Source organism: Meleagris gallopavo, chromosome 7, assembly GCF_000146605.3.
Source record: "Meleagris gallopavo isolate NT-WF06-2002-E0010 breed Aviagen turkey brand Nicholas breeding stock chromosome 7, Turkey_5.1, whole genome shotgun sequence".
In the NCBI taxonomy this organism is placed as follows: Eukaryota; Metazoa; Chordata; class Aves; order Galliformes; family Phasianidae; genus Meleagris; species Meleagris gallopavo.
Window position 1 is genome coordinate 7,521,491 of NC_015017.2, and position 27,314 is coordinate 7,548,804.

Genomic DNA, 27,314 nt, shown 5'->3' on the forward strand with positions numbered 1-27,314 from the left:
CCCTGCCAGGAACAGGGACGCCTACGGCTCGATCAGGGTGCTCAGAGACCCATCCAGCCTGACCTTGCACGTCTCCAGGTAGGGCATCCACCACTTCTCTGGGCAGCCTGGCCATTGGTTAGAAGAAACTCTGTTGTTTCAGAGAGAACCTCCAGATCTGCATTTCCCAATGTTTACGCTGGTATTTCTGGAGCAGACTGCTGAGGGCTGTTCTAGAGAGCTTTGTAGGGGAGCTTCTGAGAAATGGGGATTATTAAATCACGTTTTGTTCATTTTCTGGTTGTTTCCTATGTCCTTCTCTCTGTGCTTTGAGGCACATGCAAACATCTGGATGTGATGTGATGGGTTGGGATGGGGAGTGTGTGCATGAGAAATCCTGATGTCCCCCTAAAATAGCTGACTGGATGAGAAAGGGAAAACTGAAGGCAAAGGAGAGAGCAGCATCTAATGACATGAAGGAAATCCATACCTAGTGATTTTTTTTTTTTTCCTATACATGGTCACTGGAGAAACACAAAACCATGCGAGTGGGAATCACATGTTTTTTTAACCTTAATGTGAAAGATGAGGGGAGTGTTTGCCTTCTCATTTGCTTTGTGTTTCCTCAGCAGCAAATGTAAGAGCACCCAATGCTTTCAGTGACACTACTTAAGACTTAATTGCAGGTTTGGGATGCTGCTTTAGAAGCTGCTTTGGAAGCTCGAGTGAGGCTGCAGACATGTTTTGAACAGGCAGCCAAACACAAGTTCTGGGAGAGGGTGCTCCTTGGTCAGATGGTTTTGGATGATGGTGTATCTGTTAAAAATCAATCAAGGACTTCAAATTTTAATGTTTCATTCCTCTCTAAATTCACTGCTGCTGTTATGACACCATGTAATGCTCCTGGAATGCTTGTTTTCCCAGTCTGTGGCTATTTGCATAGCTGCAATGCGAAGTTCACCAAGCTCTTTATTTATGCATCTACTTATTTCCCCAGTGTTTTGTTACTCTTTCTGGTTTTGTTTTTATCTACAAGGCAGGATCAAGCTTGTCTCTGACTCGACAGCGCAGAGGATAACATTTCAGTGCTCCAACCATTAGCTGCTTGATTTGTGCAGTCCTTACGTTTCTGTTCTGCTCTTCCAGTTGATGTAATTACCCTTTCAGTTGATGTAATTGCCATTTTGCTTACCTTGTGGGTAGCCTAGACATGAGAGAGAACAAAGCTGTCTACCTTGCTAATTTACATCGCCTTCCACTGGTGACAAAGGCAGCTTCTGAAATCTTCAAAGTGACAGTAATGGGAATTAAACACTTCATCATATCATTTCCTTGTAGCTGCCATATCACTTTCCTACCAGGAACAGGTTTGCTTTACGGGTTTGCAGAGATGATGTTGCTTGCATTTCTCATCTTGGCTACCAGCAGGTCTCCGTCTCTTGCAGGTAACACAAAACGTGACTTTCTGCTCCCTTTCTCAGGCTTAAGCTCCTCAACTTCTTGCTTTAGAACTGTGAATTACTTCAAGCTGAGGAACAAAAAGAATGTGGCAACGGTACTGCTAGTCACAAGTTGTAAGCTACTAAGTTAAAAGCTTTCAGATACATAGAGGGATAAGCTCTTGCAGGAAGGTTCTGAAAATGGCATGCCTTTACATGGGATGCAGATGTGGAGATGTCAACCTGATGCCACGAGGCAAGTTTGAGAAACTTAATTAGATTTCCTATTTTGATTGTCATCGTGTTAATAATTCCTGGGAAAAATAATTTTAATGCTGATACCTGAATTACAGTGACAATAGGCAAAATTTGCTTTTAGCTTTTCACGTCAGGACTGTTTTGAGCCCATGTAAGCAGCAAATATAGAAGTTACAGTTTTGCTTCTGGCTCTTTTTGCTGGTATTCCAGGACTGCATGCCTTCAGAAATGCTGAGGTTACAGTAACTCTTTCTTTCCTCCTTGACTTAAAGCAAACATTTTTGACTGAGGGGATGATGAAGTCCTACATAGTTGTTGCCCATACATAAAACGAAGCCATCCCCCATAAGCATCAGTGTGTTTTAAGGCACACAATAGCACGTTTTATTTGCTGAAGGAGAGGGTGGTGGGGTGAGTGCCTGGGGCCACAGTTTGATGTCCTTCATTGACCAAGCATGTCTATGTTATTATTTCCTTCTCTGCTATTCCTTTCCTAACCTCCTTTTCTCTCCTGGCAAGCTCTTTACTCCTCATGGATTTTGTTCACCTTGCAATATCCCCTTTGTGCAGCCAGGTTGTTCTTATTCCCAATAATTTCTGAATTCTCCAGAAATTTGATCTTTGGACTTGCTCATGTGGCTCAGCAGAGTGTCTGTTTCTAAAGAGATTTATAGGCAGGGAAGGTGATCAAAGGTTAGTTGGCAAAATTAACTGCTGGGCAGGGAAGGAGCATCCACGGCTGACAGAAATCATAAATAACAATTAGGGAGGACCGCCTGTACCTAATTTTTAAACCCATATTAGGAATGAGTTGAAAGAAAAAAGGGGAAGAAGAAAACCTGCATAAACCATTGCAGTCTTATTTTGGAAGGGGTCAGGCTTATGACTCTTGACCTCTCTAGAGAGGCAGTGCTGGATGTGGCAAATCTGTGCATGTCAGTCCCTCAAGCGCATAGATGAAATGGGGATGAAGGATCGCATTTGCTTCATGAGTCAGAAGGATTTCATGCCTGAGAAGGACCTGTTGTATTGCAGGCTGTGTGCACACCTCCTGTGGGAGCACGATGTCCTGACAGCTCTGCAGCCCAGAGAAAATGGAATTTGAGGAAGGCCCTTGTGATGTGCCCATCTTGAAATGGCCATCTCATTTTTTAAAGAGCGTTTTTGAAAAGATTTGTAAGGCTTAGAATGCAAGGGAAGATTTCTCTTGCATACAATACTTTCAGTTTTTTTCTGAAATCCAAGCACGTTTGGTTGGATAGCATATTATGCAGCCAGCTGACCTGAGTGCTGTAGAGGTGAAGGGAGTCTTACTGACAGGATTAGTATTGGGTCGTGTGAGATTTTTGTGATGTTGCATAGCAACACAGAAATGGGTTTAGAGCAGTTGTGCATTGTAGGGAGGCTCAGAAAATGTATCCAACACCTGAGAAGTACAAACAGCCCGGAAAGCATAAGGATGAATGAATGAGTTTACAGATGAAAGTTGTGCTTTATTCTGATTTCTAAAATGGTTGAGAGAGGCGTTAAGACTGGATTACATGGTTTGATGTGATGACCTTTTTCAGCCATCCTTGTTGTCTGAACTGTTGGTAGCGTCGTGGAGGCTGGTCACAAGAGCAGTGCCCACATGGCCTGTGTGCTCATGGCAAAGCCTGCAAAACATGCAAGGAGTGGGTGCCTGGAAAGCTGTGAGTTTTTAAGGGATGCTCTTAACTGCAGATCTGTTCCAGATGCTTCTTTAATTCCATCATGGTATACAAAGGAAAATTATGGAAGGGGTTCCTTTGTGAACTAACTGCTGGCTTAGAGCCTCGGCAAAATAGCTTTGTTTTTAGCGCTGTTTCCAAATATTTAGCCTTACCTCTGTACACAGCATACTTTCACATTTCACTTCAGTCATGTTGGGGATTAAGAGTCAAACGGTTTTAGTTATCTGTAGCAATCTTTTTTTTTTTTTAATGTGAGTGCATTTGTCGTAGTCTGTGTTTATTTGTAAGCTTAAAAACACACAGGTTTTGGCTAGGTCATGTTTAAGCCAAGATTAGTAAAAATAATAATAATAAGCTTTACTATTTGTTGGCTGTTTGGAGATGCGTGCTAATGTTCCAGTAGTCTAACCTATTGATAACTTTTTTGCCAGGTCCCATTTCTCTCATTTTCCAGACACTGGAACTGCCAGCTAGAGCTCTTATTGTGCCATTTGTATATTTAGAACCTAAAGTGCTGATATTTAAAAAAAACATCAATTCATACTGTCACATAAAGTCAGATCCTGCTAATTCACACAAAACACTTGGGAATCCATCCAGCGTTACTGGCTGAACTTGGGCGAATGAAATGAGCCCTTCATTAAATAGAGGAAAGGCCCTGCAGTAATTTCTCAGATTTATAACACAGTTCTCCAAGTCTGTCCATACTCAGTTGCTCTTGAAACTCTTTTCAGTATTGCAGCTAGTTCCCTTTCCAGTTCTTTGTGTGCACATCTACGCAAGAAATCAGACCAACCTTTTGTCTGCTCCTTAACAGAACATAATTTTCCTCAATTTAGGAAATTGAGTGATGGACTGGTAGGACTTGGAAATGAGAGCACTTTTAACCACTTTAAGCCTCTGTCAGTGTAACTGTGTTTTAAAGGAGGTTCTTGTAACTTCGCTTTTGATTAAAATGTTGGGACTTTCTGTACACTGGAATGAGCAATTCTGAAGGTCGTTGCCTTTCATTTTTGAAATCCAGACTTAGAAGTGAAGGCAGGTAGAGGCCCTATTAGGAATGAGCCGTTTATTTAAGTATTATATAATTATTATAAAATTCCAGTTTATGCATAGTCTGTACATGGTTCTAAATTCACATTTTGCTTTTCCTAGACTGGCAGCATGGTCTTCTCAGCAACTGGGATTTCAAACTGCAATTAGCAACAGCTGTCGTTTCTTCATTGGAAATGTTTCATTGTGCTTAGTGGTGGTTTTTTTTCTTTCTTTTTTTTTCTTTAAGCAATTTATAATACATCAGTAAAGGCCCATCTGCTATGCTGGGAGCCTTTGTCATCGTTTTAAATACAGCATAAATAAGGCTAATGTTAAAAGCCTTGAAACTTGAGCAAGATTCGAGCTCTCCTACTGCTTTCCGAGGCCCTTTTTCCATTCCTTCTCTTTCTGCCTGTGACTGTACCCAAAAGGCTTTGATTTCTGCAACTGAGAGTACATCATGGTTAATGCAGTTCAGATTACTAAAGATAAACTTTTTCATGTTACGAGTTGGGAAATTTGCAGTCTTAATATTTAGTGTCTAAAACACTGCATAATCTTCATGTGCTTCAATCCCTGCCCTGCCTAGGGGTTCCCAAGTGGTGCTTCCTTCAGGAAAGGACTGTTGTTTAGCCATGATCTTTAAAATCCATCATCTCTTAAAGCCATGCTTTAAAAATGAAGATTTGTTTCTCAGCCACTTAAGTCAGTTGGGTGAGTTACATTTTCATTTGAGCACTTTGAGCACACTATTCACGCGGTGCAGCAATGCACCCAAACATGTCCTGTTGTGCAGAAAACTAATTGTTTTGTGTAAAATATGGCCACGGCTGGCACAAACCAAATAGTTGAGTTTTACCACTAGGCTTCTCTGGTTTCCAGCCAAGTTCTGTGTTAGGTATAGAAATTAATTCCATTTTTGCAAGCCCGAGCTCATGGATTGCAAAGCTTCAGAAGATCCACCAAGAAGAAATAAACTGCAGGAAAAACACTGCATCTATAATTAGAGGTATTTTTAGATAAAAGAGCAGGAAACACTTTCCGTACTTCCTTTCAAATATTTTAGAGCTCAATAAAATCATTATTGTTTTGTAATTTGACCCTGTTGATTTTTTTGTAAAGCAACCCTGTAATGGTGCAGGATCTGGCTGTCTGCCTGGATAATACAGCCCGGTACTGGGGTGGGAGATGCTCTGGGTCAGGACCTCATCTGGTTAGGGCCTCAGAACAACTGGGAGTTACCCGTTCTTCTGGATCCGTGGGAGAGTGATGGCTATGGGCATCCAGCTAGCTGATGTCATTTCTAGGAATGGGACTATTTGAGAGGGAAGCCATGCCCAGCTGCTCTGCTGAAAAGTTTATGGTGTGGAGATATTTGCCTTTTTTTTTTTCCTTTGGTTTAAATAAATATTCCCTTTTGCTGACAGCAGGAACCCGCTCCAAATTATAGTTCATTGTTTTAATTTCCTTCTGTATGCAAGCCATGCCCCAGACTGTACCTGCTGTATATTGGGACTGTAAGCATTAGTGTGTGTTCAACTGGTGCTACTCTATGGGGCTTTCCCCAGTTAACAGACATTAACAGGATCCTGGACTGTCCTTCTGATTTGCTTATCAGCAGTATACAGTGATTTGCCTTTGGATTTCCATGTTACTTTGGAGGGCCACTGCAGTGGCAGTTTGCTAGCTCATAGGACCCAGCTGTTGAATGGGATGTGGATGTGCTTATTGGGGCTGTTAGCGTGCTGAAATTTAAAGGGAGGATCTGGATTAGAAAGAGGCACAGTTATCTTTGTCTTCAGTGTCCTTTTGTCCAGTGGCTGAAGGGAAGTGACATCGCAGCTGGCTTGTAGGCTCCTTGTGCTTGCTTCTTTTCCATCACAGTACTGTGCAGCCCTGAAGGGGTGCCTTAAGATGTTGTTGAAGTAGGCAGACGAGGCATGTGTTGTGTTTACATCTTCTGAGTACGGCGCAGGGGAAAGACCATTGCTCGTTTTCCAAAAAAAGGCATCTTTTCAACTGTCACTGAGTAAAAAGGAGGTGATCAAAACCAAGAAGGAAGCATCCTGCTGGCTTGCAGGGAAAACATGTCCTGTCCCCAGGGAAGGGAAGGGACTGGGGTGCCTGGCTGGGCCGGCACTGTGTTTGAAGTGCATCTGAGGGCTGCTGCATCCTGAGGAAGAAGGGATCTCCAGAGAGCATTTGAGGGTGTGTGTTGCATTCCCAGTTCACTAGAATAGAAAATGTCTCTGGTTTAGCATTAGGCTGTGTTTTAAAGTGCTTTACTCTTGAAAATCAAGAGTGGTTTTGTCCGTCCCTCTCTCCTGTCCCTTCCATAGATTCTGCCCTGTCCTCACAATAGCCAGGCTGATTTACTCAGCTCTGGGCTTTGTTCTGTGTCTCAGAACATCGCAGCTGCCAGCATGAATAGCCAAGTGGGGAAGGAAACGCAGGAGCTATGCTTCCCTGTGTATATTAGCCACATAGTATTGTTGATAAAACAATTTTCTGTCCTCACTGGGAAAACAAAGCAGGCTTAAAGACGCAGAAGCATTCTGAAGAGGAGAAAAGCCTTTCCATCTGTCTTAGTGCACCTCTTTATCCTGGCGCTTAAGCTCATTTCATGTTTCCCCTGGCTCATAGAGCAGCTGCTCGCCTGTGCAGGGCTGTCCCAGGCAGTGCTCCATCAGCTGCTGCTCCATTCAGGCCCGTGGCAGGCTGACAGCCTCCTCTCCCCACGTGTGTCTAAGGGGCTGACAGGAGGCACCCTTGTAATTATGGAAAATGAGGCCACGCTTGTTATCCGTGGGGCGATTAGATTAAACAGCTCTGTGCTATGAGCTAACGATGCAAATTATCTCTTACAGTTGTTTTTCCCCAATGGTGGTTTTTTCACTGGGCTTCAGTGGGGCTGGGAGGGGAAATATGTTCAATAGTGGTGGTTTACAGCTCTCTATAAATGTGCTTCCATTTCTCCTGTCCCTGGTTATTGGTTCCTTTTTATATGCATACATCAGGACCAACCAGTGTGATGCATTTCCTCAATTCACTGTGAGAGGAGGATGCTGCTTTGTTGTCATCCTGTCACGGAGCACTTCTGTGCACTCATAATGGAAAAGAACTTGAAAAATACCCTTCTCTGTTAGACTTTGCGGCAAGCTGTAAGTTACATTTGATGTGAAGTTCACATTAAACAGTATGTAAAATGCAAATTTTGCTGTAGGTCTTTTTTAGTGCAGCGTTGTGCGTACTTTGCAATGATAACGTGCTGACATGTGGCGTGTACCCTGCCAACGTGTTTGGAGTCAGCTGGGTAGAAATGAAATGGTCCTGGGGAATGGAAGGGCCAAAAAAGAAGGCCTTCTGAGTTTCTTTTGAAAGCAGTGGTAGAGCTGGCAGGCCAGGATTGGCCAGTGGATGCATTAAGAAAGGGACTGACTGAGAATGGAAAGCAACTACCAGCAAAGATGAGACAGAGACAATGGCTTTCATACGTGAGTTTCATGTAACGTTAACTAGTGGTGCAGATTGCTGAGGGACGAGAGAGGAAGGATTGAAGTGGTGGTGGGAAGATGGAAGTGCCGATAGCTGAGGAGCGCTCATCCTCATGTTTTTGGCTTCAAGGAAGATAGCGATGGAAGAGGGCTAAGTTTTTTGCTTCACATGTGAGCCTTGCTGTGGGCTGACCACACTGTTCTGTTCGAGCAGAGGAGGTGCTGCCCGAGCTTCTTGGAAACCCTTCTTTGCTGCTTCCCTCCACGTCCACGTTTTAGGGTTTGGTGATTCTATGTGATTCTCTGCAGACCCATCAGGCCATCTGGAGTGGTGTGACCAAAGGAACGGGCGCTATAAAAAAGCTGAGCCTGCAACTGGTGTAGGTGTGGGTGCCATTTTGACTTCAAACTGCTTCTATAGTTAAATCTCAGCTAAAAGAGAACTCCAGTAAGTAGTTCTGTGTTTATTGTGGTAGGAGAGTGTTGTCATCTCTCGTAAAAACCTAAAAATCAAAGGAGGGTTTATTATAAGGTATGGGAAACAACACTGCTGACACACTCACCATTTAATTCAAAACACATGGGTTATAACTACTTCTTAAATTATGAACTATTTCGAAAATTTTGCCTGGGCTCTGTAATTGTGAGGTGGGTCAGAGCTCAGAATGTGGCCTAAAGCTGCAGCTGTGGATGTTGGCTTCCAGAGCTGCGCCTCTTCACACTGCTGAAAGGCAGAGGGGAGAGGGATTCTTTGTTGTCTTCAGATCATTCAAATATGTTAAGCTCAAATGGCCTTAAATGAGATTATTTAATGTGTTTTTAGTAAATAAGGAGCAGTGTGACATAACGTTTTGGAAAGAAGTGGAGTTTAAACAAAAAGACTTGAAGCTTTTTTAATGCAGTGACAGAAGAAGGTAATAAATATGAGGGGCTGTGAAGCGATGCTGTGCCACTGAAGTTGACATGACAAATGTGTTGTTCTCTCTTTTTCTTTGAAATAAAGTTATTTGTTCAGGCTCTGATGTAAATGTGCCTAATGCTGTTTATGCAATGCCAGCAAGACAAAGAAGCCTTAAATGCTGTTATTTATATACTCTTTGCCTCCTCAAATTGAATTCTTGGAGCAGCGGTTGAAACGTCAGAGGTAAGTTTTAGGCAACTTCTAATAAGCACCTCCGCAAAACTTCTTCTAAAATGAGTTGACTTCTTTCTTTCTTCTGTCTGGAGTGGAGGATATCTGATACAGTTGTGAAACTTGTGCTTTGATGGGTTGTGTAGAACAGCGGAGTAAAAGCGAATGTATGCCCAGCATCCCTGGCTGGGCTGGGGCAGACCAGAGCTGGCTGGAGTCCCGCTCTCTCCCCAGCTTCTCATATCTCTTTGTAGCAATGAATTTTCTGTTTCTTTGCTGAGGGAGGAGAAAAGGCACAATTTGGTGCTCTTGACTGTGAAGTGCAGGCAGGGTTAATAAATACATCAAGCTCTGAAATAAATTTTGATGGGGGCTGCTGGGGAAACTAGAAATTCGGTGAATTAGAAACGATGAATGGTTTTTAATCTGATTAATTCATAACTCAGTATATCAGCAGAGAGAATACTTTCTTGGTGCTTGACGCTGACTTCATTTTCTGCCAGGAAAGCTGTTCCAGCAATGAAATAGTAGTTGATGGCTGGGATTGTCTGAAGGACAGCAGGCGCAGAGCGAGCCACCCAACCTGCAGGTCTGAGAGCACCACAGAGCCTTACCTTCCTGCTGAAAGCCAGCTTCCAGTCAAACCCATGGCTCCATGGCACTGCCATTAATGGCCTCACACATGGCCCACGAATGCTCATTGCAGTTACATTTCTTCCCGTTGTATCTCACTGCTTTACTTTTCCTTGCAAAAAGGATGGTGGTTAAAGTTGCGTGAATGTGTGCTGGGATGAGCCTTTCTGAACGCCCTGCGTTGGTGCTCTTCAGTTCACAAGTATATCTGCAGCAGCGTTCAGCAAATATTATTCATTTCCTAAATATGTATCCTGTAAGAGAGTCTGGTAAAGTGTTTTTGCTACTGTAGCTTGGATTCGGGTCAGTAAAGCAGATGCCAGAAATTGTGTCATGGTCTCTCAGCAGCAGAAGAGTCTTTTTTTTTTTTTTTTTTTTTTCCTAGTTCTCCAGTGTGTTGGCCATAGCACAGGCTGACTTTGTTGTAATGCTAAAAACATTACAGCCTGCTACTTTCTCGTAAACACATTTTCACCTCTGGTTGAACTACCGCATTGAAATGTTTCAATCACCACAGTGGTAGTAAGCTTTGAGAGATCAGTGTTAATTCTGGTTCGATGGTAAGTGTATCAAACGGAGTAGTGACCTCTCTTTGTGCTTAGCCCAGCTGTTTAGGGAGAATTGCATTTTAGAGTCTGAGATAGCGTAAGCTGTAAGGAAAGCAATGGTGGAGCCCTTGTGCAGAAAAGAGGACGGGAGGAACACAAAGAGTGGGGCATCGATGGCATGGGCATCACTGGCAGGAGGTAAGGAGGAAGGGCAGGGATGATGTGTTCATAGGGAAGGAGGCAGAAGGTGTTCGTGACCTGTTTTCCAACCTTCTTGGAACGCTGCTCACCTGGTGTGCAGGGCTCTTGCTGGATGGCTGAGCTCAGAACATGATGCAGCTTTAAAAAGAAAAGAAAGATGAGTCTAATAGCGATGAAGGATGAGGGAGTACAGAGTGTTTCGTGTGCACCTGGTAAATAACTGGGGAAATATGACATCGTCCTGAAACCACTGAGGAGGAGAAGCCATAAGGAAGAACTGCCTGAGCTCAAGGGGCAATGTTAGCTAGTGAAAAAGAAATAGATACAAACTGATTTGAGCATACGCAGGTTTAATGTTTGAAGCTTTTGAGCTGGAGCAGTAGTGTCTCTTGAAGAAGCTGAGCATGGATCGCTTTGCCCATGCTAACCGTAGCTAGTTTCATGTCAAAGAGCTTGCTTTTTTCAGAAAGCTGTGGTTTCCTGTGAAAACTCTGCATGGCTACATTGTGCAAAACCAAGACTTGGTATCTCTGCAGTTGTCAGCAGAATGCAAAGCTCCTGAGCTGCTATAGAATAAGTTTCTAAAAGATGCATCCAATCTGTAACCATTATGTATTTCATGTTGTCCTGTGAGTTATTTGCTGTTTTGGAACCGTGGTTTGTTTGCTGTAAATAATGAACTATATCCGATTTGAAATATGTACCGACACATCATTTTATGGGGAGCAGCAATCAAACAAAGCTCTTGATCTGATGAATGGATGTTTATTTCATGTAAAACTATGCCTTGTTTTGCCAGCAAATTTGCTAGCGTATTTCTTGAATTTGCTTAGTGCTTTAAGTGTGCCCTGTTATTTGGATTTCGCTTTTACGTCTTTTTTAAGACACCGCTTCAGTTTTAGCAGTGAGTTCTTGTGCTGCATCCAGAATGCCTTGTTCCATGAGCTGGAAAATGCAGTTGAACCAAAGTCAGTGCTACTCTTTCTCTGGCTTAAAATGACAACTGAGGAAAACCCGAATATAAAAAACACATTTGCGTTTCTCCAAAATACATGTTGCTGCATGGCAACAAAGCACGTTTGGATCCAAATTGCAGCCCAGCAGTTTCAGAGTTGGAATGTTCTGTGTTCCATTGAAAGATATTGTTGGTGTAGGAAAGCTGCTAATTCTTACAATAATCTTTAATTTCACAGTATGACTTCACCCTTAGCGTGCTAAGAACACGCTTGCTGGGAAACACTTCGGCATACTTGTGCAGAAATCCAATAATACCCCCAACTGCTTAAAATGCTCAATTCTTTTTCAGGTTCGGAGATGTCTTCATACTTGTCAGAGTAGAAATTGAAGCTTATGATATTGTTAGTGTTAAGGATTCTATTGATTCCTTTCTCTAAGCATCTTCAGACTGGCCATGTCCCATCGCATTGTCATTTTGCTCATTGAAGAAAGTGACCTAAATTTCCCTGGTACTTCATCAGTTTGAGTTTTCTATCTGCATGAAAACCTGTAGGGCAGATTTTGCTTCCCTTTTCCTGGGGAAAAACCTGAAAAAACCATGAGCTAAAGTATGCATTTTGCTTCTGTGGGTCTTTTATTCTGGAAGTCGAAAACCTTAGCACTTACAGAACTCTCTGCTTGAAAATTTTATTATTTTCTGCGTGGGTGTGAAGGACAAATCATACTTGTTGTTGCTATCTGTTATATCTCATTCTTAATTGGCTCTTTTCTCTTGCAGCTTTGCTTTGTCAGATGAAGCGTATCGATCTTTAAGGGACCAGGACAAAGACCAGTGTATTCTTATTACAGGAGAGAGTGGAGCTGGAAAAACAGGTAATAAACGGCTCTGACCTCATTCAGAAGCATTCACAATTTCTGTTGCAAAGGGATGCTGGAAGCCATAAGAGCTGAGAGGTACTGATGTGTTTTTGTGTCAGGCCATTGTAGAAAATGAATGCGGTCGTGTACGTCGCTGTAGGGGTGATCTTCCCTGAACTTATGTTTTTCCAAGCTGTAGCCATGATGTAGTCCTGTCACGTGTTAACAAGATATTGCTATCACTGTGCAAAGTCGTGCTGTGGTGATGACAGTTTGCAAGAGTATTGCAAGGGCAGAAAATCTTCAGGCTCTCCCCTGAAAAACATTGAAGGCAGTGACAACGGAATGCTCTTGCTCTCCTACACTGGAAGGCAAACCTTTGATCCTTTTGCATGTCTTTTAATAAATATTTGCATTTATGATGGAATACATCATTTCCTAAGGAAAATTCATACCTATAGCTGATTACCTTGGAAATCTCATCAGTCTTTTGCCTGTTGTGCAACAATGTGAAGCATGGGCTTCATCTTTGCAGTGTTGAGATAAATGCTTTTGGCTTCTGTTTTGTTCATGAGTGATGTCTTGTTCTCCTTTGTCTGATTAGTGTCAGCCAGTTAAAATGTCTTGGAATCTTGTAATTTAATCCTTTTCTTCCAGTTCAATGGCATGAAAACGTTTGTGTGTTCAATAAGAGTATATATTAAAAAAGCAAGTTCTTGGTAATATGATTATTATGGATTCTGTCTATGATTTCACACATCAGAAAAGAGTTCTCTACCAAAACTGTTTAATTTTTTATTTCCTCAGGTTAGGTAAGTTCTCAAGCAGCTGAAGGGCACTTTTATTAATGTATTTATTCAATTGAAGGGTGTAGGAGTAGTTGAGTTTCTGAACTTCTCTATTTGTAAAGAGGATTCTGATAGGTTCAGATTTGTGTATGGATTTTGACTGTGTTCTGTCATTTTCATAGCCATATGGGACATGATATGAGTTATTCCTTCTTTATAAAGGTAGGTACTGAATAGCATAAGAGCATGATTTGAAATTCAAGTCAATAATGAACTCAGAATTTGTGATATTCTGTCTTTAATATTTGATGTAATGGTTTATGCTGTAGTGGAGCTAATAGCTGAGGACTTAGGTTTTCAGTGCAAAGAAAAAGGAGGATAGTGGAGAAATTTCTCAAAGTGAAGAAACACTTTTGGTAGTACAGATGCAATCTAAAGCTTTTAGAACTTTTAGAAAGTTTTGGTAGCCTGAACATTTGGCGTGCTTGGGCTGAGAGAATTGAAGCTGAACTGTTGCCACTTGTTTTCTTTAATTTGTTCAGGTTTTAGACTAGTTTCACTGTGTGTTTATATCGGTAATTGATAGTAACAGTAACACTGTGCTGGAAAACATGAAGCTCTACCAAGATGAGTAGCATGTTTAAGTGCTGTTAGATGCTAAGTTGAGGATTCACTTCCTCACGTCTTCATTCAGTGAAACAGAGTTCCTCGTAAAGGAGATGGCATTTATTCTGTCTTTCAGTGATGTTCGAAGCCTATTTTAAGGCCAGTGTATGTGTTCTTATTGTTTATAATTTTATGATAGCATATATGCTGCTTCAGTGCTTTTTTTTCCTCTCTTTGACTGAGAAGCTCTCCTTAGAGGTTTTGACTGCTTTAGCAAGTATTTTATATCGAACTGTTTGGTAACTCCAAGCTCTGAAGTAAAGGGATTTTTAGATAAGACAGCTGGGCTTGAGGAGTTGTGTGGTTAAGGGAGATTGGAGTCTACATGGACACCACTGGTTTCTGCTTGTTTGTTTCCTGTGTCACAGGCTCGGTCTGTTTTCTTTCCAGTGTAAAAAAGAAATTTAATACCGGCAAACAAGCTTGATTAAATAGGGAAGAATCAAATCCAAGGGATAACTTGTTTGTCAGTTCTTTCCTGAAATGAAACCCTAAAATTTGTAACAGATCTCTGAATAGCAAGTAGTGGTTTTTTTTTATGGCAATTGGGTTGAGTTGATAGGGATTCCAGCTGTTAGTCATTACATTGTATGTCAGCTGATGTTGCCTCAAATTTCACTATCTTACATCATACTGAACTTCACAGATTCTGTTTATAAACAGAGTCCTTTCTCAGCTGCTCTTTGTCCAAACCAACAAAAATATAAGGGTTGGATGGATTTTTCCTTCAGAAATCTTCATGTCTGTTTGGGTGAACGGCATCCTTACAAACCCATTCCATAAACTGTTCCAGACTTTCTTAAAAGTTTATACCTTCTGATTAGTTGCATTGTTAAAATGAAGTCTTTACTTTCTCTAAACTTTATACTTTGAAACTCACTGCATAATGTTTTGTGATGTTCAATTGCAGTTAATTATTTACTTGAAGCTTACTTCATAGTTGTAATTACATATGTGTAGCTTTGCCTGTTGTGTGCTTACGTCTGTGCTGTTGTGTATCTGGTGAGCTAAACTTACCTGAATTTTGCATCTTGAATGTGCTTGGGCCTAGTTTTTCAGGCTAAAACCTTCAGATTCAGACTAAGCATTCCATCATGTTAGCTAGAAATGGTTTTCTTTCTGAAGTGGCTGCCTCTCACTAAGGCTAAACGGAGAAGTAGCTGCAATATGCTGTATCCAGCAGTGGCTTTTTTAGCCTGGATGGGCTGTAGGTATTTAAGTCAGTGGGGGTCCTGATGTCATGGCGTGGCTCTTGTGGCATGGTGAGCTCCTTTCTCATTCCCAGGCTGTACACCAAGAGAGAAGCTAAGTGAAGTAATATATGGCTTTTATTCTTGTCTGGTATGGTGAGAATAGGGTAGAGATCAAGTCTCCAAATGACCATATGACCAATTGCCAATACTTAATGCGCTTTTGTTTTGCTCTTCCCGTACAGAGGCAAGCAAGCTCGTCATGTCATACGTAGCTGCTGTGTGTGGCAAGGGGGCAGAGGTTAACCAAGTGAAAGAACAACTTCTGCAGTCAAATCCTGTTCTTGAAGGTATGTTTCTCATGTGCATGTACTACCTCTATATATATCAGCTCCCCTGATGAGTTGGCTTTGAAAGCACTGCCCACTGTTGTTTTGTACGTACTTGGTTTCCGAAACTGTGGGAGGTGCTTTCTTTGAAGACAGTCACACGTAGTTGTTTGGTTACAGATAGATCTTATTAAAAATGGAATTTTTTCCTCAGGAAGTAAGGGCTTAGGAAGTTAGGTCATATTTCCCATACTCCTCAGGCAGCTCTCTTAGGGCATACCCTTTCCTAACCCTGGCTTGATGATGCTTGACTGTATCAAGAGATTTAACTTTGGTTCAGTCCCTCTGATTCATTTCCTTCCAACTTATATTGTCATAGGTCCTAGTAAACAAACATTGTCTGCAAAGCATTATTTTTCTTTCGGGAAAAAAAAAAAAAAGTAGTCAAGAAATGGATGTTAGGAAAAACTAACCTAATCCACAAGGATGCCCGTTATTCTCTAGAACTTATTGTTCCCTGTGTATGGTGTCTGGTGTCTCTGTTAGCTAGTCTTCCTGACAGCTGCCTTTCCTGCTCTCCTATGAAGGACTTTGTGATTGTCTGGGTTTTTGTTTTTTAATTAGTCAATTTGAAGTGGTTGGCTGCCAGAAACAGGATCTCCATTTTTCCTGGTGATAGGATATGTGATCCTCAAAGCACGCAGTTTTATCCTGTTGTCTAATAATTGCCTTCAGAAGTGCGTTGGTTATTGTGGGCTTATTCAAGTCTATTGTGTTGAGTCCTGCTGTGGGTTTTGCCACAGTTCTCTGAGCTATTGTGATGCTGAGACAAATTCTCAAAACTGCTGTACAAAGAAGTTGTGCTATGGCCATAGAACACACAGTGTTTGCCAGACTGTTGAGTGTCAACATTTTATTTCTTGCTTAGCTATCTATACATAAATGTAAGGATTTGTTTTCTATAGGGAGCAAGTATTCATTACATGAGTTAGGAACAGAAAAAAATAATCAAAAAAGGTAAGGGTAAGTAAAAGCATGCTGAGAGCAGTGATGCACTGGGATGTGCAAAATGTGATCGTGAACTATACACAAAATACAAGTTGCAAGCAAAGACTTAGAAGCAAAAGATAAAATGTTAGTATTTAAAGACTTGTAAAAATGCAGGGTAAGCCTTTCTTGCTGACTGTGTCTGTTCCCCTTAATTCTGAATGGAGGCTGCAATGTTCTGTGGTTTGGGGTTCACAGAGAAAAGCCATACTGCTCTTATCCCTGGAAGGCAGGCTTCAGATGTAGACAGAAATAGTATAAGTAGTGTGATGGCTTTTCTTGCCAAAGCGAAGTTGCTCCCCAGAGACTGCCAAATTTATTGGATTTCATGTTAGCTCGCAAATCTTTGTTTTAATGCAGGAAGAATAATGTAAGCTCACAGAAAAGTGCTATAGCATTTAAAGGTGTTCTTTGTTTTGCTTGGTGCGGTGGTAAATGCTTATATAGCTCTTTGTACCAGGAGGCTGCTGAGCGAGCCTGGCTGCTTATATACATTTTAGACAGGAATTAAGCATTTGTGGTTAGATTTGTTTTTCTTTGGTTTCGTAGATCAGTTTCAGTCTAGCTGCAGTGCAAGAAAATGACATAAATGTTAAATGTTCATAATTTATCTTGCGGGAATTTTCAATTTTATTTTTTTTTTTAGAAAAAACTACAGTCACTACTGTAAATTAACTTTCAGAAACAATGAACTTAAGGGAAAACTGAGGAACGTGTCTCATGCTTAATAAAGGAACGCTTGTGTTTGATTCCGTGTGGTTATAAATGACTCTACTGTTCAGCACTGTGTTTAAGAAAATGCAGCTCAGAGATTTGGTTGTTGAAAAGATGATTTATTGCAGGCATAACGATTTTAAAAACAATTCTTTCACTTATCCTTAGCCTTCAGGAGCAAGAAACTTTTCCTTTTGGCTTCAGTTCTTTGATCAAGAATAAGTCTACTCATGCAAGTTTGCTGAAGCCTAAAAGAATGTATTTATTTCTATCCAAATAACATTGACTTGGTTTGATCTTTGAAGATATGTACACTATATAAATAAATACTGGGAGTAAATAAAGGCTCCTCTTGGAGTAGGAGTGCTGTAATTAATAAAGCAGGAGACGCGCTCCTGGTTGACTCACCGAACTTTGAGAATGTGTGAGATTGAATGTCCTCCAGTCCTGTGTGTGTTCTGAGCTGGTGGCTGCCCATCTGAATATAGCCCTAGGAAGCCACTTCTCAGAGAGATTGCTCTGCCGGGAAGCTTGAACTGAAGAGGTTAAAACCAAGCTTTATTCAAAAAGCTAGCTTAGGTCAAACTGAAGAGGGTGTTTTTAAACTCTTACAAATCAGACTCCATCTTCTATCATTTTCTGTACTGGGAGAAAACATAGGCTTCTTTCTCTGAAGTGAAGAGAAAGTAGCGTTTCCTATGTAAAAAATTATTTCCGTCATCAGATTTTAAATTTGAGGATTCAAACTCAAGATTCACCTCAATCCAGGTGCAATTTTGTCTTGAAATAATTTGATCTTGTATGCTTGCTTTTCTTTCATTTTCTTTCATCACACAACTGCTTTCTTTCATTTTCTTTCATCAACACAATTGCTTTGGACTTGCATAGGTTTTCTTTGAGAAAATGTCACGCTTAGTCTGTCTTGAGTGAGTGTTATCAATGCAGTGAGTGTTGTATTATTTCTCATAAGTCTAGGATTCTTTTAAATGTGTAAGTCGTCCTAGACGTTATAGCATTTTAAGGATATGTTTTCAGTTGTTTGTTGTTTTTTTTTTTTAATTGATAGATGTGGTCTTATTTGTTCTTCTCTCTTGCCAGCTTTTGGAAATGCCAAAACTGTGAGGAATGACAACTCCTCTAGATTTGTAAGTATTTTCTGCAAGGCTAATTTGAATTCCTTATAGGGGAGAGCATGCTGTGTTCTCAGCAGTTTTTATTTTACCTTGTATCAGCCATCAAGTCATCTGTAAGGAGTGAATGAATCATTTGGAGAGAGAACATTACTGTAGTTGTCCAAGGACCTGGTGCCTGGAGAGTGCTAGTGATCAGGAACAATCAGTATGCCATTCTGTACGTTGTAGCACGTCCTCCTGCCCAATTGTCTTCCTACTGTTACTACCGCGTTCAGCCACATTTTTGAAAGATGTATCACCTATTTGTCAGAAATCTTGTTGGTTTCTGATGTGGGCGTAGACATCTATTGAGAATCTAAGGGAAAGAAGCGAAATAAAATTGAAATCTAGGATTTGATAGTCCATCGGTGAGTGAAAACATAATTGCGGTCACTGCCCTGCTTGTGAACGGAGCAAGGGGTGCGCACTGTGGGCCCTGTACGTGGCCGCAGAGACAAGGTCAGGGCTGAAATTTGAGGCACTGCAGGAGAATTTTTTGGATAAAAAGGGTAGAAAGCGTGCAGCTGTCAGAGATGAGGTCTTGCAGGCTGGAGAAGGAGAGCCGTCAGAGAGAAGAGGCGGCGTTTGCAAGCGGGAGTCTTTCCAGGACAAAGTGCAACCGAGAAGGATTTTGCCTTTCAAGTCCTCGCTTATAAACACAAAGCTAAAAATACTTCCAGAAACAGCCAGCTGGCCCAGTCCTTGGGTAATTAAGATTTAATTACCTGATTTAAGCCTTTATCTCGAAAATTTGAATCAGCTCAGAATTAACTTCAAACAAGAAAGTACAAGTATTGTCCTGTCGCGTCTGTTTCAGCAGCCAGCAGGAGAAGAACGGAGTTTCAGTAGGAACGTAATAAGCCCAACTTGACGAAATAGACAGCAAATTTAAAAATATCTTAGAGGCAGTCAATGTGATGTGCTTGATTTTCATGTTCTGTAATTAAAACAAGATACCTTTTCCTAAACACAGTAAGGCAGGATAAACACAAGGCTTCTCCTTTCAAGATTTGTTTTTATCCTCTGATCTCACCAGTGAGATCATTTCTGTGCGTGGCTTGGGGAGCTGGATTGAATTCCTACCGGCGCTCTTTATCTTTCTCAACTTCCTTGCTGGGGTGAGCTGTGCTTGCAGCGTGGCTCAGCCCATTCTGTCGTTGCGGGACGTAGCTGTTACTGTGATAGGTGCTCCTTGTACAAACTGAAACGATGCAAAGAGCAGCGCGAAGCGGAAAAAGTCATGCAGAAGTCAAGGCAACGTACTGCGTCGGTATGGCTGCAAATGAAGTGGCTTTTGTGGTGACAGCCTGCTAATTGTTGCCTCTGGTCTCCTGAGTTACAAAGCAAAGAGTTCAATGGGAAAAACCCATCACTTGCACAGGGCAGGCACACAGAGCTGGACAGACGCAGGCAGTAACAGTGGTAATGGCTGCTGCTGCTCCTGAGCGCTATTCTGAGTGCTCAGGAGGTTTGGCACGGAGCAAATAAGTCTGCTTGGACGTCCATTCTTCCTTCAATGAGTGTGGTAACGCCTACACAACCACAAGCACTGTTGGGTGGGGGTTGGGTTCTGCTGAATGTTTGTGCAGCTTACTTTTTGTTGAGGAAACAAAAAAATGACTGGGTTGCACAAGCCCTACCTATTAAAGCAGTTGGCTTGAGAATCTCTGTCTGTGCAAATAGCAAATAAGAAAATTAGAGGCTTTGAATCATTTTCGGGCTTCCACAATTTGGTGTTGTGCAAAGGAGGTTGCATTTTGCTCTTTTAGCCTGTAGAATGACTGAGGAACTTTTAAAAATGTCTCCAAAATATCTGTTTTTCTTTAACAGAAGTTATAGTCTTAAACTACGTTGCTTTTGCAGGGAAAATACATGGATATTGAGTTCGATTTCAAGGGTGATCCACTCGGAGGAGTCATAAGCAACTGTGAGTATTGCTCTTGATTTCAGCATATTAACAGCTGAAAATGTTTTGTTCAAAAGGGAAGACAGTTAAATTATTGAAAAAAATAGCAGCATTTGTCTGACTGAATCTCATTATGTGATAAATTAAGCTTTTTAATTTTGTTGTTTTGGTGACGAGTATATGAGAGTAAGTGAAGAGAGACTCGAAAGAAATGTGAATAATAAATTTTAGAGGGTAATAAGCAGAGTGCATGGGTCCGTATATTGCCTCTGAATGGATTAAGTGTCTCTGAGGCATATTTCGTACTTGGATCCCTGGGCTTGGCTGTGTGACTTGATTTGATAAGTTATATGTTGATGGTAGGTAATGTTGGAGATACTTTGTTTGTAATCTAGAAGTCACACAAAGAATGCTGAAGATCATAATGGAATGAGAGTGCTTTCTTGAAATCAAAGCATTCTGATGCTTCTAATGCTAGTTTTAGCATACCTCACCATATAGATAAAGGCTCAGTGTGAGAGAGCATAAAAGCCTGTTGAGTTTATGAAGGGAAAGGTAGCCCTGGGTTTCAGAATTACAGAATCACAAGGTTGGAAAAGACTTCTAAGATCACCTGGTCCAATCATTCAACTGCTACTACTATTTCCACACTAAACCAACGTTTTATTACTGGAAGTAAGGCTGCTGCTCTGACAGACCCTTTAGCCATCTCTCTGTCGGGAAGAAAGAAACCATTAACTGAGTGCCAATTCAAGATGCCTTGACTTGCTTTTCTTTCTAGAGCGTAAGTGAAGTTTTGTTGGTTGGTATTTTTTAAGAAGTTGGTTTTTTGTACTCCATAAAGCTATACTTGTTTGTTTTCCTTATTTTTCTAAAAAAGGCAGTGAGTGACTGTACTAGGTGTCAGTGACCTGGCCTCGGCCTCTCTCCCTGCTCAGCCACATTCATCTCTCTTTCTAAAGCCTTCTGACCCCAGTGGCATTTTCCTGGTTGTGAAACAATTAGTCTGCTCAGATATAACATAACTCAGATGTAACATAACTCTCAGATACAACATAAACTTTTAAAAGCATTGTGAAGAATTTCACACACACAATTCTGTAATGCTGTAAACCTGAAGCTCAGAGCAGTCACTCTTGGAGCATTTATGGCTATCTGTTAACGTGGACAGATTGATTGTCAATCAATGAAATTAGATGCCAAATGTACTCAGTGCATTCTTCAGTAATTAAATGTGGACAAAGTGTAGTCATCGGTAATTTAATCTGTACCAAAAAAAAAAAAAAATCAGCAGACTAGCTGTGGTTTTGTGTTTGCTTTTTAACTTCACATTCAAAATAGATAAATAGAGATAAATAAAAATGAACTCTGCTTTGCAGACTGGACATTCAGCGGTTTGTCTTTGAAAACACCGTGCTGAGTCATCTAATTAAAATATTGTGTCATATTAAGAGGCGATCCAAATAGTTACTGCATTGTTAATCTTCCTTCCAAATCATAGCAGATTGTAATTACGGCATTGCGTCTAATTATCTGATGTGATGACATATGTAATCAAGGGCAGACCTATTTTTTGATCTTCCTAAAAGATAGCTATTTTAGGTATTCTCTCTCTCTCTTCTCAACTTTATGGAGTATCTGATAGCGAGAAGAGGAATACTGAATTTAAAAAATAAAGCCTTTACGTGTAGACCCTATTGTGAAAAGATTGCTACTGACTGGACCACCAAGTACCCTATACTAACACTGGATGTCACAGTTAAATACTGTGTTCCCGTGGCTGGGTGTTAATGTATACCACCTTGAAGTTCACAGAGTTTCATCATCCAGCCAGCTCATTTAAAACTTGGTTTCAGTTATGTACAGTGTTAAGACAAATGCGTTTCCCTACCTTGTATTTTTCCACACTTCTAATGCGTGCAGCGTTGTACTGATTTGGACAAGAAATGTTTCTGTTGTGAGATATTGTCATTCGTGATTTATTGGGGGCTTAAATTCTTCTATACCACTTACAATTTACTCTGGTTGTAGTCAAATTTAGGATTTGCCATCTTAATTCGTAAAGCCGTGCTGAAGTTTCCTATCCTTAAAAGGGAAAGGGTGATTAGTTTGTTAATAAATACTCTTCACTTTCTGACCATTTGTTGGTTCAATGTTAACATCACGTGAAGATATCATAATATTTTGATTAAACTTTATTAGTTGAATCTGATGAGCTTGATTTCCAAACACTTATGAAGTTGATGGGCTTTTTGGGTCACGACGTATGTCACTGAGCTGCATTCCATACTGGAAGGCAGACGTGTTGAATATCTGGATTATTTTGATAGCAAGAAGGCTACTGAAAACACACCACTAATTTTATCAGGTTGCTAAGGATTAACAGAGACCAGTCAGTCTGCCAGTCACATCTTCATGACAGATGCTATCTTGACCTTCCTTTAAGCGATTCCTGTGCCCTCAGTGAACTCCTGCTCTGTAATGACAAGGATTCACCTACAAGTGAACCTTTCATGAGCTGGAGCTAGAGGGCAAAATTACCATGACAATGCTTGCTGCCTGTATATGGTGTCCAGTTTGCAGTGAACAGAAACATCCCCTGGCTTTAGTGGCAGCTGGTAGATCTGAAATGTTTATGTGCCGTAAATGGAGGGGTAAATCTTTTCAGTAAAGTCAGAATGTGGATAGTGAAGTGGAAGGGACTGTAATGGAACAGTTTTGTAGGGTCTATTAAGATAGGCTCAGTGTGTCCCCAAACTGAAGATGATGTTATGTTTGGACGGTGTAAAATACATAAGGACTCATTAAAAGTACATTACGTAGTCGCTCACAGCTTCTGCGTGCACTGATTTGTAAGGCATTCACATGATGTACAGTTGTAAAATAAAAGAAACCAGGAGTGGAAAATTTGAGATGAACGTGATTTATGTAGTCATTAAGTGTATGACTTCAGCTGGGTAATTTTTTTTTTTCCCCTGTAGACTAGATAGGAGTGTAGGTAAGAGTTCAGTAGTATTGCGCTTGTTTGACACTACAAAAACATAATAATTGAGTCATGAGGATGAAGTAAGCTGCAGTATCTAGCAAGTCTGAATTCTCTGAGTCTTCCTTTTCTGTGAAGGCCCCAGCATTTCCAGCAAGGTAAATGGTATCTGCATTGTCTTAGTGAAGTAAATAGTATGTGTACCTTCCCGTGCTGCATGGTGTGTATGGGTACCACTGCTGCAGACAGTGCTCTTCTGAATGCTTGTGTGCTCACAGACTTTTCCCACAGTGCTTGTGGGGAAAGGCAGTTGGAGGGCTGTGTAATTATTTTGCTTTCACCTAGGAGTAATATTCTGGAAATAAAACACAGAACCCCTCAGCACTCAACTTAGTTTTCCTTTTATTAAAACTGTCATGTTAATAGGAATGGGAGCATAAAAAAGAGAATAATAGCTCTTCCCTTCCCCCCCCCCCACCCACACACACTCCTTGTTGTAGTAGATAAGCAGTAGCTTATCTAGCTGTATCACACAGCTTCATCCACATGTGTCTGTCTTGTTCCTAAGATGATATTTGTGTGTGTACATTCCTAGAATCATCTAGGCTGGCAAAGACTGTCAGGTTCATGGAGTGCAACCATCAACCCAACCTACCAACCACCATGTCCCTTAGTGCCACCTTCCAGCAGTGTGTAATGCAGATAGGGCATGCTCGGTTTCTCTTGTGCCTCTTGATGTGTACACTAATTGTTTTGTCTGAAATAGCTTTTTGTGGTACAGTCAACATGTTTCACTTGCTGGGACCTTTTCTAAAGCGGGGATCTTAAAATATCTTACCCAGAATATCTGTAAGCTTTACATTTTCATATTTCACCTGGGATTCCCTGCTGAAACATATCTGGCTTTTTAGCACGATGTGATCGTTTCTAATCCACGTAAGCCCTCCAGTGATTTAATGATTAACAAGCAGATAACAGTGGTGCAGTGGTGTATGTGAAATACAGTATATGTAATGCCTGCTTTTGAAAAGCTGTTTTTAACCAGCACAGACAATGAATGCATCTTTAAAAAGAATCGATAGCTGCTGCTTTGTTGAGGTAAATACACAACTTTGTCAGCATCTGTTTCTGGAGCTTTTTTCCTCAATTATGAAGGCAGGCAGCCGATGGAGTATTGGAAATTAGGGAAGCTGGCTGTTAATTAGTAACCTCCTTGCTTCTAAAAATATATCGTATAAATAAAGTAATCCACTGGGGAAAATCCAAGACAGCTATCCGTATAGCATAACGTGTTAAGTTCAACATCTGCTTAAGAAAACTTTTTTCATATCTGTGGAAGGCATGTATGTAAACCAGAAGGAGGCTTACATTTAATATTTTGCCAGGATGTGTAGCTAAGCTTTTATGATGGCGTTTGAGTCCATTTATATATAGAATGTTTTTCAACACAGCTAAGCCAAACCGCTTAGCAAACTGCATCACTTCAATATCCTTTGAAAACACAGCCGTTTCCTGAAGTGTGTGCAGCCACTGCGGGAGCTGAAGTTGTTTATTTCTTTGAGATTAAAGTTGGCTGCCATCTGTTCCAACACTTAACTCGAGAAGTTGTACAGCCAGCGTGACTCAGTGCTGCCTTACATTCACCGTTCCTTCCTCGTTCACAGCATCACCACTTGGAGGGGAACGTGCTTCTCCTGTGGGCTGTGAATTAAAAATGAGAGAGTTGGGTTAGGCACGGGATGGCTCTGAGTTCCAGCCATGGCTCAGCGAGGAGAGCTCCAACTTCAGGGATGGAAAGGTGGTACTCCAGCTGCTGATGAGACTTCTGTGACTGATCTTTGCCTTTCCAATGGAGCGTCATGCCAGGTGTTGGTTGTCTGTGAGTTAAAATTTTAACTAGTCCTTAACCTGGAAAAGCGCAAGGGCACACCGGTACCCCACCCCATCGTAACGTCAAGATGGAACTGCTGGTGGCATGGGACAGCTTCTTGCTTGGGTGTACCTGTGCTTTGTCATTGGGCGTGGAAAGAAACTAGGATCATTGCGTTATGGAAACACAAACGTTTGTTCAAAAAGGTCCAGAGTTTATGGTCACACAGTGCATGCAACAGTGCTGCAGATTAACTTTCACTCAGCTGTGCAGCTCCTTCAGTGCAGCTCCAAAGCCACTTCCTTTGGTGCCCAAGATGCTGCTCTCAGGCAGTGGTGTTTCGCTGGCTGCTGGCCGTTGTGCACATCACCCCCACGAGCTGAGTTTTCTCAGTAGTTCGCAGACTGCAGCATTTACAAGTGCATTGGGCTTTACGCATTTTTTCTTATTCACTGGTGATCACTGAAAGAAGTGAAGTGGGCCAATATGTTCATATGAAAATGTTTTGCTAAACCTTTCCCTGACCTGTGAGGTTTTGTTTGTTTGCCTAGATCTGCTGGAGAAGTCTCGTGTTGTTAAGCAGCCAAGAGGTGAAAGGAACTTCCATATTTTCTATCAGATCCTGTCTGGTGCATCGGAAGACTTCCTCTGTAAGTGTGACACTTGTGCCTTTTTCAGATACAGTTCCTTAATGGACCATTCCACGCGTGTCTTGTTTTCTGGGAAATGCAGTATTTTTCAAATTATTGTTGTCGTGTTATTAGCAATAGGAATAGCAATACCTGTAGCAAATGTATAGTTTGATGTTTTCCAGACACCTGAGTCAGAATGGAAGACATTTGCAATGTCTTCTAGACAAAGAAGGCAGCCTGTTCTTAACCAAACCTCTTGAATTTGAAAGATCCCTAAAGAAAACTGAATGTTTTAAATAAAAATCATTCTTGACAATACTGACTCTGGGGGACAAAAGAGCTGCTAACAAGCATGCTGTTACAATGGTATTTTTATTTGATATATTAGGTAAACTCAAGCTGGAGCGAGACTTCAGCAGATACAACTACCTGGGCCTGGACTCTGCCAGAGTAAATGGAGTGGATGATGCTGCAAACTTCAGAACAGTTCGGGTAAGGAATAACAGGGGCTGGGTGTAAACCCCAAAGCACTCAACAGAAGTGCAGAGTTGTTACGCCTGCAGTTTGGCCGTTTGCTCTGGGCGGTGCTGACAGGGTCATCTTAGAGTCATTTGAGGGTTGTCGTAGAAATGTAGTTTCTAAAAGTTACTGTCCTTTTGAGCAACGATATGCACTTGAGAAGACAGCAATATCTCTTTATTTGATTATGGATAGTTTGGTTGGATTATAAACTTAAGTGGCTAAACAAATAGTGCTTTTACAAATCCATGAGCTCTTCTCAGCAGTCTGATATGGATCCTAGAAGTGAGCTAAACTAAATATGCCAGCTCAATTACCAAACCCTCTGTAATCCTTTATATTATGAATGTACTTAACTATAAATCTAATTTCAAATTTCTGCTAATGCTTCTGCAAGTATGATCTGTTTGAACAGTAGTTGCTTTTATCTCATAATGTTATCTGTTTCCTTTCCAGAACGCCATGCAGATTGTTGGTTTCATGGATCATGAAACACAGTCTGTTTTTGAAGTGGTGGCAGCGGTTCTGAAATTGGGAAACATTGAGTTTAAGCCTGAATCTCGTGTCAACGGCTTAGATGAAAGTAAAATCAAAGATAAAAATGGTAAGATGAGATTAGCGACGGGAAGAAAAGCATTGATTTGTCTGAAGTTCATTATGGGTTTTGTGACTTCTGTAGGTGTACAGTATCGTAGAATCGTTGAATCATTAAGGTTGGAAAAGACCACTAAGATATTTAGTCCAGCCATCAGCCCGTCACCACTGTGTACACTTACCATGTCCCTTAGTGCCACATCTCCATGTTTCGTGTACACCCCCAGGGTCAGTGACACTACCATCTCCCTGGGCAGCCCATGACAGTGCCTCACCATTCCTTCTGAGAAGAATTTCTTCCTAATATCCAAAGTGAACCTCCCACGGCCCAACTTAAGGCTGTTATCTCTCGTCCTATCACTGATTGCTTCAAAAACTCACCTGCAGGCAAACATGACTCGAATTTTGTGCAATTTGTATCACTGCATGTTTGAAATTCTAAAAATTACTTTTTTTCCACTTCATTGATGATTTCTTCTGAAATGTGGAATGGCACTTTGCGTTTCTGTGAGCGCTTGGTTATTCTGCAGCGAAGGCTTTTTGCTTTGTTCTGTTTTGTTTTTGCAGTAGGGTGTTTCTTTTATAGCTTCCTTTGGTGATCTGATGTCGTGTTTTTGCAGTTGATACATTTTGGAGGTTGAGCTATTTTCATTTCAAA

The 27,314-nt window shown here is 41.1% G+C and overlaps 1 protein-coding gene across 1 annotated transcript in view; it reads left to right on the forward strand.

Moving 5' to 3' along the window:
• MYO1B (myosin IB) overlaps positions 1–27,314 on the forward strand; it is a 78,430-nt gene that overhangs the window by 14,868 nt on the left and 36,248 nt on the right. The window contains exons 3-9 of the mRNA XM_031554280.1: positions 12,167–12,261; positions 15,136–15,240; positions 18,079–18,125; positions 20,016–20,079; positions 25,463–25,561; positions 25,932–26,035; positions 26,519–26,666. Coding sequence (XP_031410140.1) covers positions 12,167–12,261; positions 15,136–15,240; positions 18,079–18,125; positions 20,016–20,079; positions 25,463–25,561; positions 25,932–26,035; positions 26,519–26,666 — 662 coding nt within the window. The remainder of the gene's footprint in view (positions 1–12,166; positions 12,262–15,135; positions 15,241–18,078; positions 18,126–20,015; positions 20,080–25,462; positions 25,562–25,931; positions 26,036–26,518; positions 26,667–27,314) is intronic.